We start from the raw sequence: 11,841 nt of genomic DNA, 5'->3' as shown, positions 1-11,841 counted from the left end.
AATTATTACTAAAGTTCATTTGTTTTAAGTGTGCATTAATCCTCGTTTTGCTTGCCATTTTTCAACCACTGCTTACAAACATTTTACCAGTGGTACTTTAAAGCCTTCTAATATCAGCCATTTATTTATTTCCCTTAAAGTTCTTGAATTAAAGATTATACCTTCTAGAATGCCCCCTTGTCATAGACCCGGTGGGATTTTATCAGCCAGTGGGGGTGAAATAAAGGGACCAAAACTCAATGGGGTTTGATATTCCTATGTTTTTTATGGTTTTTTATGAATTGCAATGAGTCTAACAAGTAGCAAGGTTGCTTTTTCATTATCAAGCTAGGAATTTTAGGCTATTAAGATGAATGAAAACACCTATTTAGGTCGTTTAGAGGGCAAAAGTTTTCTTCATCGCCAAACAAACATTGATAGAAAATAGATAGAAAATCTTGAAAGAAATAATAGTTGGGGAAAACTTTTATCGATTTATGCGTCTATTGTCTGCTTAAATTCAGGAATAGATCGTTGATCAGTTGAATTTTTAAGCTGCTGCTTTTCTTCCGTCTTTTGGAGCCAAATTGTACCAGTAGTCTTTGTTTGCCCTTCATAAGGAAAAAATTAGATATATTAATTATTGTTCAAGGCTTTGTAATTACACGATGTGTTTATAAGCAGAATGGGCACAGGAATTATATCCCTTGTAAATATAATCCTTGGTATTATTTAATCCTTTATTATCGTCTCACTGACGGAGTCGACCTGTTTGACATTTTGAGCAGGTTCCAGAAAACATGCTGCACGTATTCTTTTATATAAGAGCAAACTATATAAGAGCATAAGGCTTCGATGGCAAAAACATTATTAAGAACATTTTGAGGCTCTGCGGACCCTTAAACACCTATTTTCTTAGGAAAATGGACCAAAAAACTCGAAAAATGTTGAAAATAAGAACATGTTAAGAACATATTTAAGCTTAAAACTTAAAAAGTTAAGAACATCTGAAGGCTTCAAAAACTTTGGATATTCTTCTAAAAAAACGTGTAATTTGTCAAAAATTCGTGAAAGGTTGTAACAGTTTTCTTCTTTATTTCCAACTCTTCATGGAGGCTTTTACCAGAGCTTTTTCTTACCTCTTTTGAAATTCAGTTAATCTGTGATGTTTTAGTGATTCAGCATTTTTCGATCGGCTGTTTTGTGGTAATTTCTTCGTGATGTCAGAGAGCTGTAATGAGATGGGATACACCGGGTTAGAATTGGCTCTATTTGGTTCTGTGTGTGATTTGCACGAAAAAGAATCCATGTAAACAAACTTTTTGATTCGTGGATATTACGTAAATACGATGTAAATTATGTAAACTCTTTAGCCAATCAGAGAATGTTTTACTTGATATTTTATCCCGAGGATTGATTCGAAACTGTACTAGAAGTAAATTTATTCGATTTTTGAAGGTCGCTCAATTTTTTTAGCCAACGCAGTTGTCAAAAATTGTTTGGAAAGTATAGTCTATAAGAAATCGAATCTACCTTGGTTCCATTTTTTGGACCTACCCCGGTGGAGGTCCTATAAATTAACCTCTGTTCGTTCGTTCGTTCGTCCGTTCGTCCGTTCGTTACTAGCTTTTCTCGGGATTGGCTCATTAGTTTTTCCTAATTTTTGGCACAAAGATGCAAAATGGTAATGCCCAAAATGTGACGGAGCCCGATTTTCGAAAAAAATTCATTTCCGGCCGAAAATGCCGGAAATATGCCGGAAAAACCGGTTTTTTGGCATTTTCTCAAGATTTCATCATTAGTTTTTTCTGATTTTTTGCACAAAGATGCGTATTAGCAATGCCCAAAACTTGGCTGAGTCCGATTTTTGAGAAAAAATCTTTACCGGTTGAAAATGCCGGAAATATACCGGAAATCGCCGTTTTTGCAGATTTTCATCAGACTTTTTCCTTATATTTCGTTGTTTTTTCACACAAAAACATTATTAATAGCAATGTCCACGATCAAGCATGATTCAATTGTCAATAAATCTGATTTTTGAAGCCGGAACTTTCTAATAATCGCCGCCGCGCCGGACGAACAGCCGATTTTCGCCGGAAAAAAAACGAAAATATTTCTTGAATTCTTAGCTGTACTTTCTATTTTTTCATGAAATTTTTGCACACTGATGCAAAATGTCCAATACCTAAATTGTGACGAAGCCCGATTTTCGAAAAAAAAAATTCATTTCCGGCCGAAAATGCCGGAAATATACCGGAAAAACTGTTTTTTTTGGCATTTTCTCGAGATTTTATCATTAGTTTTTTTGATTTTTTGCTCAAAGATGCGTATAAACAATGCCCAAAACATGGCCGAGGACCGATTTTTGAGAAAATGGTCGAAATGCCTGAAATATGCCGGAAATCGCCGTTTTTTTCTAGATTTTCATTGGATTTTTCCTTATAATTGGTTGTTTTTTCATTCAAATCCTGTTTTTTCATTGAAAAACATTATTAATAGCAATGCCCACCATCAAGCATGTTTCAATTTCAATAAAATTGATTTTTGAAGCCAGAACTATTTTAAAAGTCGCTGGAACACACCTTTTCGCCGGAAAGACAGTATTTCTGAATTTCTCGAGCTGTACTTTATATATTTTTTATGAAATTTTGCACACTGACGCAATATGACATACCTAAAATGTGACGGAGCCCGATTTTCGAAAAACTTTTTTTTCCGGCCGAAAATGCCGGAAATATGCCGGAAAAACCGGTTTTTGACATTTCTTGAATTTTTATTTTTGTTTTTTTCTGATTTTTGCAGAAAAGAAGCGATTCGCAATGCTCAAAACATGGCCGAGTTCGATTTTTGAGAAAATTTTTTTTCCGGTTGAAAATTCCGGAAATCGCCGTTTTTGCAGATTTTCATTGGATTCTTTCCTTATATTTTCTATGTTTTTCACACAAAAACATTATTGATAACAATGCTCACCATCAAGCATGATTCAATTGTCAATAAAACTGATTTTTGCGACCAGAACTTTCTATTTATTTTTTTCCCTACAACCCTTTCCTCTCCCCCTACCATCAATCAATGATGAATTTCTTGCGTTATACTTTCTGACTGATTTTTTTTCATTTTTCTCCTTGCATTGCTATCTAACTTTCATCATCAGGTAGGTCCATTCAGCATCTAGCTTGTTTCATGTATTTTAATAGAAAACGTCCGAGAATCACAAAAATTACAATTTTGCGCAAAAACACGCTTATGTGATCCATAACTTGTATGGGTGGTATTTTATAGACCAAAAGCGTTTTTCAGGTTTTGGTCTGTAAAATTGTCGATTGTCAACAAATTTACCGATTTTTTGTCCAAAGCTGACATATTCGACTTTGAATTATTAAATTTTTACTTGAAAACAATAGAAATTCAACGTAACGACTGTGTACAGACTCATTCTTAGAGATTTCAAAATCAAATTATCTCAACTTTGGGAAAAAAATTGGGTCAAAAGATTTAGAAGTGTCTCTCTCTGGACCACTTTGGTAATTGTTTCAAAACAAGGCAGTCGTTGCACTCAAAATGATTTATGAAAAGGCATGTTGGGAAAAAAAGATTGTCGGATGATGTACTTTTTACCCACCTCTTCAGCCATAGCACGTATATGGTACGCTTTGAATCCACAACAACCTCCTATATATCGAACACCAGCTTCGTATGCTTCTCGCGCAAACTTTTGTGCTTCCCAACGGCTTATCTGACGTGATTCCATGGCTGAAATGAAAAGAGGAAAGAAATGTTACCCTAATGAGTTTTAACCCTACTTCAGTAGCAACAAAGTAACTTTTTTCATTTTTTGAAAAAGCATTTCTTCACACAGACAATGACTAAAAGTCTAATGTTTAAGGACAATAGATTCTGCAATTTCCTTACCTAAAGGCGCCTCAGGAACATTAGTCATCCCCAATGTGGGTGCATCAGCCGTCCGATAGCCACACGGTTGAGTCATGTAATGAACATTTAAGCTTTCTTTTTCACAAGCTTCTTTCATGATTCGAATACTCTCTACTGCCACTGACGGCTCATAACGACAATTTACTCCTATGATGTCAGCTCCTTCAAGATTAGGAAATTGAGAAATCCTTTTAAATTTTTACCTTAGAAGCTTTTGAAAATATTCAAAAGCTTTATTACTCGAACATATCTTCTCAGGCTCAAGAGCAATATATAGAAATACTGCGATGAGATGGCATGTTTCATTAGTTATGGATAACGAATCAAAAATAAAATCATAATTTGCTAAAAATTCTACTTGGTAAAAAAACAGAGCTACCTTAAAGAAGAAAACTTGGTCAGGAAAAAGTGACAACATTTTTCCCCGTTGAAAAGTTTTCCCCAACTAAGTTTTCCCCTCTTTAAGTTATCCTTTTAGGACCTGCTTGGGCTTTTTGAATATGGGGGGGGGGGGGTAGAGGATATAACATTTTTTGGAAATTTACCACCCCGGGAGTTGTGACTTTTGACCCCCGGACAGCAGGTCTAACCCCCGGGCAAGTATTAGTTGACCCCCTGAACACTCAAAATTACCCTCATATACAGCAAAATTACCCCCCAAACGGCAAGTAAACCCCCCGGAAAAGGCAAATTTTATAGATTTTTCACCACCCCCTCCTCGGACACTATAGCGAGTTTATGTATTCGAGATAAATCGAGGGGTATAAAGCAAAGCTGACATAGGACCGAAATCGCCGTCCACTTTGCTCGACGACGGTAAAAACACCAAGATACCGTCGTCTGTTTAGGTGAGCAAAGGCGATATAGAGCCGTACATTAACTATCGACTTTGTTTTGTATCGATTTCACTTACCGTCGGCCTCGATATCCTCCGATACATAAACTCCACACCCCATGTAAGAACTTCTAGGCTTCCGAGTGTGGTTATTCTTAAGAATGAAAAACATACCTGCTTTCGCAAGTCTTAGAGCACATTCTTGCAAAGATATACCATTCTGATCACCTTGCTGATCAATACAAAGTGTAGAGGCGATTGGTTTGTTCAACGTTTTCATGACTTCTATTGCCCATTCTGCTTCCTCTACTGATGACATGAACTAGAATGGTGTGAGTTTTTTTTAGTGAAGCATTTATGGAATAAAATCCTGTTTAAATTAGTAAAATCAAAATCAAAGTATATAAAAGATTTTCGGAGCTTAGAACATGTACTTCTTGGAAGACATATGCAGTTGACGCTCTATAATTCGACGTTCTACTATTCGATAGGCTCCCTTATTCGATGAAATCTAAAGTCCCCGTCAACAAGAAACTCTCATAAACGACGCTCACTCATTCGATAAGCTCCTTCATTCGATGAAAATCCAATTCCTCTTGAAGATCGAATTCGAGAGCGTCAACTGTACATCAAAATACTCAAAAAACGCTGAGAAGAGTACTTTACGAAAATCCAAGTCCAAAAGATAAGAAAACCCTGAAGCTTTTAAAAATCTTCGGCATTCATAGTAAAAAAAGAACTGGAAGAATCATTCCCAGCCCTCCCGTTGAGGGGTAAAACATCGTGAAAAGGGTTTTTTCCGACTGCGGGCATTCAGAAATTGAAATCTATTTTTCTTAAGCATTTCAAGATTTGGAACAATGAATCTAGTGGCAACAGACAGCAGATAGTGATACCTCTGATATTAGTAAGTCCACCTCGTAATTCTTAAATATATTGATTTGTGATAAAAATTCTTTCTGCACTAATTCTTTCCCTTTCTTTTGTGAGTATGCTTCTGTGGTTACTAATGGCAATGCAACAAAACATCCATGATCCTTTGCGACTTTGGACACTAATTGACAGCCGGCATTGTTTATTTCTTCTCCCTATGAAAGTAATTCGTTTTCATTTCAATATGATACTATCATCCGGCTTTAATGGTAGTAAAAACATACCACACAGAGGGTTATGACACCCCTTTCTCACAGACCCAGTGAGACTTTTTCAGCCAGTGGGGGTAGAAATAGAGGACCAAAATTCAATGGGGAAATATTTTCATTTTGCTCGGAACTGGGGATTTGAATTCCATTGTTTTTGAGCAAGAAAATTCAGTAGGGATGGAAAAAATAGCACAATAATTTAAAGTGATGATTGGCTTACCAGATTTTTTTCAGTGGGGTCAAAAATTAGAGGATACTTTTCCACCGGGGATAATATTTTGGCCAATTTCCAGTGGGGCTGTGAGAAAGGGGTGTGTTGTGATTGTGTACCCAAAACAGATATCAGGGTGATCTGGAAGCCTGGTGACAAAAATTCCGTTTATTGAATCAAGAATTTCTGATTTTTATGATGGCGATAGCTTCAGCAACGGATCTTGGTCGCCAGGAAAGACCTAGCACAGTTTTCTGTGCTCGTATTTTGATTGGCTTAGAAATCTTGAGAAAGAAATTACTCTACGCGTAACGGCTCTTGGGAATTCTCTATATCACGTCATGCTTTAGAGATTTTACTTCCAAAACTCGTCCAGTTTTTCGCTTTAGCTGCAAAGCTAACATTTCTGCTTGAAAACTTACATTTAACAAGTTGCTCTCATTTCTTCCGTTATTCAACTTATCATCATTCCCATAAAAAACGAAAGCCTGTAAAACGTCAGCTCCAGAAAGAGCAAATTCTTTGTGTAGTTCTTTCACTAAAGAGAAAGCAAGTCTGTTAATAAGGAGACCATACATGCAAAATTTGACCTCAAAACCCCCTTAAAATATACTTTTAATCGGAGACTCCTCAGGGGGCGAATCCGTTGGATGCCAGCAGCGTGTTCCCAAGATATGAAACTTATTAAAAGTTAGAGGCAGCCCCATTTTGAATAGGGTGTTAATCTGTTATCAATTTGGAAAATTTCAAGTTAAAAATAATATCAAATAATTTCTAAGAACCCATTAAGTTTTTATCATTAATCAAGATAAGAATCAAAAAAACCTACCGGCACTTGGATGTTCAACGACGACTTCAGGCGTATACAGGCCAGAGGTCACATATCCTCGCTGTTCTAATTCATGTGTGTAACCGCCATCTCCTATAATCACTTCTCCTTCGTTCAATCGATCTAATATATTCTTCGCCATCGTAATTTATCTGTCAAAATTGAATGTCAATCAAAAGAAAGAAGTATATAGTTTTCAAAGAGAAAGCATGTAATCACTGCCTGAACCATGCTATATTCGCAATCTTTGATCGATGAATTTATACCGCTATTGGGTAGTACCGCCATTAGGATCCGTTTGGCCGGGATATAAAGGGTACAGTATATGGCCCCCAAAACGGAGACGGCCCCCAAAACGGAGGTTTTCATTGAAATGAAGATTCTGACTTGTAGATTTATCAGAATTAAACGATTTTTGTTTATTTTGAAAGAATGATGGTTATACTTAAAAATGAGCATGTTTTTGCTGGTTTGAGACAGATTCAAAATAACATATTTGCGTCTAAAGGAAATATTTTAACACCAAAATTAGATAAAAATTGCATATAACTCACTCTAGCTCCTTGGATATTGAAAATAAGTTATGAAAACGGGGTATAGGAAACTTTCTACACCTAATGCCGTTCAGAAAATGCAAATACATCTGTGACTTTAGAGGCTGGGTAAAAGATATAGCATCTTGAAGGTCAACCAGTATTTTGGAGCCCTAGAATCAGCATTGACAAAACCGAAAATTCTAAATATGAGAAAAAGCAAAAAATCTTGGAATTCTATTCCTATCACCTTGAGTTAATAGTTTATAACAAAAAATTAACATTATATATAAAATTTTCGCTGAATCAGCAAAAACGGCAAATTCTGTCATTTTTTTGCAAAATATAGGAGAAAAATATCTTTAAAGCTTAATATTTTCAGTTTCAGTTAAGCTTTTTTTCTAAAATTTTCACAGCTTATTCCATACATGAATGGAACTATTTTCAAAAGAGATTTGTTTTCAAAAACTTGATTAAGACGTTGTTAAATCAAAATTGTCATTTTGAAAATTTCTAAATTTTCAGTTTGGACTTTGCAATATCGAAAATCTTGAAATATTTCATAAAAATCATAAATTTTACATCCATCGGGTCGTAAATTTAAGGGAAAACACAAATATGTTCATAGTTTTTCCCCCTATTACCACTGGGCTTAATAATTTGATTTTAACTACACCTCCGTTTTGGGGGCCCCAAACCTGCATTTTGACAACCAGGGGTATACTGTAAAAATTTTATCAAATAAATTTATGCCCAAAACCCTCTAAATCATATTTCAAAACTATGGTCAAAATTTTGTATTCATATCTTAAAGATATCTCGAGAAATCGCTAAAATTTCAAACCTCCGTTTTGGGGGCCATTAGAAAAAAGCTACCTATCTTTAAGCGATTGAAAATATTGTTGAAATTGAAAATTTTGAAAAAGAACTTTTAAGAAGTAAAGTAGAGATGTTAAAGGTTTTCATGCAGCAAAAACTTTTGTAAAATCTCTTTTCCTCTAGATTTGAGAGAAATTTCAAATTTGATCGCCGTTTTGGGGGCCACATACTGTACACTGAAAGCTTTAATTTTATTGTTTTTTTTGTCACAAAGTAACATTCGAATGAAATCAAAACGTGCGATGAAAGAACGGTGTGAAAAATATTCTAAACCCATTTTTGAAAAAATTGGCGCCCATTTGAGTGTGATCAACGATTAATTGCTCTCTACTTGATGCAATAACGATTAATTGCTCTCTTTGAAGGCGCACCAGATAAGAAAAAATAACCCATCGGGCGATTACATCATTAATAATAGGGCCTAGTGCATACAAATAAAATATACCTTAGCTTGTGTGGCCTTCTTTTCAGCTTTCTTGGCCTTGGCTTTGTCTTTGGCGGCCCTAATAAACAAAGTATAATAAAGTTAGTTGACCTAGCTATCTTAAAAAACGGGGATGTCTTAACAGAAGAAGACTAAAATGTTATCCTCACCGAATAAACCTTAAATGTGGCCAAAACAAAAAAGAAGCACAACTAAATTTGATGATATTTTATATAAATTGACAGACATATAATAAAAGGGAAATAATCGCCACACGGTGGAAGATCTATTTTCTTCCATTATCAAAAATAGCTTGTTTCTAAATATCGAATTCCCAACCATGAGATTTTCTTTCAATTTGTATCACTTTAACATGACTAGACTCCATTTCATGTTACATAAAACAGCGGTAATTTATGGATCTAGCATTAAATGAACTTTAATATTCCTTCTTGAAATATCAATGCTGTAATGTCTACACCCTTGCAACAATTCTTATAATAAAACAAGAATCGCAACAAGGCACTAGATCAGCACGATTCATTGAAAGAAGGATTAGTTAGAAAGAGTGATACTTAAACCAGTGGTCAAAGCAAGGATTTCGTCTGAGACGGACAATGTATCTTACACAGCAAATTAGCAGATATTTGTAAAACTTTTTGAATTATGCAGAATTTTGAGATGGAAAAGCCATTTTATAACTTCGTCTGAGAAGTTTTAACACACAGTTAAACATTGAAACTACACAATAATTTGTTTAAAAGATAGCCAATTTCACTAGATAAAAGTTGGTAGTATACTGTTTACTCACTTAATGGCTTGTGATCGTTGGGCTTCCCTTACTTCTGGTTTCATGTTACGTTTAGCAAGGATAGCTTCAAGTGATGCACCTTGGATGGCACGTTGGAATTTAACATTACGTCTGGTTCGTTTCTTGGTGACCTCTTCTTGTGATCCTTTCCTGTGTTTCTTTCTGTAAAGAACAGTCCATGAAATGTTTCTTGGATTTCTCTTCATCAAGAAGGATCGTTCACATTTTTTGCTGAGAAAGTTGAAGAGCTGAAATAAAAATGAAATAGATACATGAATCATCTCTTTCAGGAATCATTAACATTTCAGGTTTTTAGATAATCAATTGAACTGACTTACATTTTTACAATGTAATTAATTATTCAAAGATACCAGAAGGTATTTGTGTGTGAATTAACAATTTGGTGCCCCCTTAAGTTAAATTTGGCCCACATATAACAAACATATTTTTTCCAAGCCGTTTTCTTTAAAACTCCTTGAAAGTAAGTTTCAAAACTATTTGAGGCGATAATATTTGCACGCTTCACTACAAGTTTTTTATAAGGAGTGTATAAGGGACGGACTCGCATATGCAGAAGTTATACAGAAGTACATACTTAGCAAGTCCCAACTCAGTAAATAAGGAACTGAATAAGGAACGTTGAGGCTGAAACTCTCTGGAAAAGAAACTCCAGTTAAGTTAAGCTCCTTATAAAAAAAAATGTGTTTTTATACTTTCTATTCTGAAAAACATTAGAAAATTTGGAAAGTATAAACAAATCCCTCTGGTGGGTTTGGAAGGATCAAAAGACCCTTCTGAGAAACTGATCTTTAAAGGGATTTTTCCCCTTTATTTTATTTGGAGGGGGATGGGGCAGAAACTGTCAAAGGCATTGCAAAACATCCACCAGGTCCAGATTGTGCTGTATTATTAATAACTAAACTTACCTTTCCATCAATACGAATCATACGTCTTCCATGACCAGGATAGATCTTCAAGCCACTGAAGTTACAAAGCTCGATCCTTGAATAAAAATATCAATAATAATTAAGTAACATTGCTCTTTAAGACAAAATATCTTACATATTATTTAAAAATTCAATGATTAAGTTGTATCACTTCCACATGACTAAATTCCATTTCTTATTACATAAAACAGAGGTAATCAATGGATCCAGCATTAAGCGAAATAACTTTTCCTTCTTGAAATATCAATACTGTAATTTCTACACCCTTGCAACAATTCTAATAATTAAATGAGAATCAGAACAAGGCACTAGATCAGTATGATTCATTGTAAGAAGGATATATTTCTTTTTTTAACAATATTAGGCGGCAATCACAAATATCTTCATTTCGCGTCCTCTTTGGGTCTAAAAAGTGAGACGGTCAGTCTGAAAAAAATTGACGTTTCTTGTAAGTTAAGTTTTGAGGAGTCCCCTCTTACAATAAACACCAGCTTTGCACAACGATTTTTTCTATTAATATTATTATCGGACCGAAGGATCCAAATTTTCAAACTTTTAATTTAGCTAGGTCATCTTCCTAACTTGAACAAAAGCTCAAGCTCGAGTGATAAAGTGACTTAGGATGATCAACATATGGAGTTATACCGATGGCATGGGATACTGATACAATGTCATCTTTTCATTGAATTGTACCTTCTTTTAGTTATATTTCATCAAATTCTACTCTTTAAGCCACAAAAATGTATAGCCAACAGCTGTTATATGTGGAAGCTTGTAAAATGATTACTTTTAACAAGACATGAATATGTATATCACCAGCTCTACATTACATATCAAGCCTTGCTTCTTATTATCAACTTTCAATCCATGGAACAAATCATAGGTGCAAAGCTTTCATGTAGCTGTAATAAGCAATAAAATTGATGGCTAAACCAACTCAAGAAGTGGACCAGTCTGCAACCATAGGTTAGTTGAGACGAATTGATCGATATAACTCCATCGAAGACCATCCAAAACATCACCTTATTACTCCAAGTTTATCTTCATCCAGTGAAATCTCATTATTTAAGCTGGGTTAAAAATCTTTGAAGAATCGATTCCATCAACCAGATAGTATCTAGTATTCTATATCGTTGAGATATGAGGAGATTATCTTACTTCATTTTGGCTTTGGAGTTGTGTCCTCTTCGACAATTCTGTGAAGGGAAATTTCAAAAGATTAACTGATTCGGCATCCGTAGATTTGTTCAAATGTTCTATTTTTGTGGTAATTTGCAGAACGCTAAAAAAGTGAGTGGTCAGACTTGCTACAATGGGT

At 35.0% G+C, this 11,841-nt stretch overlaps 2 protein-coding genes across 3 annotated transcripts; both read right to left on the bottom strand.

The window, feature by feature from the left end:
- Nucleotides 1-413: 413 nt before the first annotated feature.
- Nucleotides 414-7,084, bottom strand: LOC136805281 (betaine--homocysteine S-methyltransferase 1-like). The gene is made up of 8 exons (XM_067061857.1): nucleotides 6,930-7,084; nucleotides 6,523-6,638; nucleotides 5,644-5,835; nucleotides 4,922-5,069; nucleotides 3,892-4,074; nucleotides 3,602-3,732; nucleotides 1,119-1,210; nucleotides 414-590 (listed from the first exon to the last, which is right to left on the bottom strand). Exons 1-8 carry the CDS (start codon nucleotides 7,069-7,071, stop codon nucleotides 530-532), a joined length of 1,065 nt encoding a protein of 354 aa, XP_066917958.1. The 5' UTR covers nucleotides 7,072-7,084; the 3' UTR covers nucleotides 414-529.
- Nucleotides 7,085-8,740: 1,656 nt separating this feature from the next.
- On the bottom strand, nucleotides 8,741-11,772 carry LOC136805282 (large ribosomal subunit protein eL24-like). 2 transcript variants are annotated; one of them, XM_067061858.1, is made up of 4 exons: nucleotides 11,682-11,772; nucleotides 10,503-10,578; nucleotides 9,577-9,824; nucleotides 8,741-8,844 (listed from the first exon to the last, which is right to left on the bottom strand). In XM_067061858.1, exons 1-4 carry the CDS (start codon nucleotides 11,684-11,686, stop codon nucleotides 8,763-8,765), a joined length of 411 nt encoding a protein of 136 aa, XP_066917959.1. In that variant the 5' UTR covers nucleotides 11,687-11,772; the 3' UTR covers nucleotides 8,741-8,762. The 2 variants fall into 2 exon arrangements, with proteins under 2 accessions (XP_066917959.1, XP_066917960.1); XM_067061859.1 differs by lacking the exon at nucleotides 8,741-8,844 and having other exon boundaries at nucleotides 9,573-9,824.
- Between the last annotated feature and the right edge of the window lie 69 nt (nucleotides 11,773-11,841).

This window comes from Clytia hemisphaerica, unplaced genomic scaffold, assembly GCF_902728285.1.
Source record: "Clytia hemisphaerica strain Z4C2 unplaced genomic scaffold, Clytia hemisphaerica genome assembly, whole genome shotgun sequence".
Classification (NCBI taxonomy): Eukaryota; Metazoa; Cnidaria; class Hydrozoa; order Leptothecata; family Clytiidae; genus Clytia; species Clytia hemisphaerica.
Note: the sequence above shows the minus strand (reverse complement) of the source record. Positions and strands in the feature narration are given on the sequence as shown.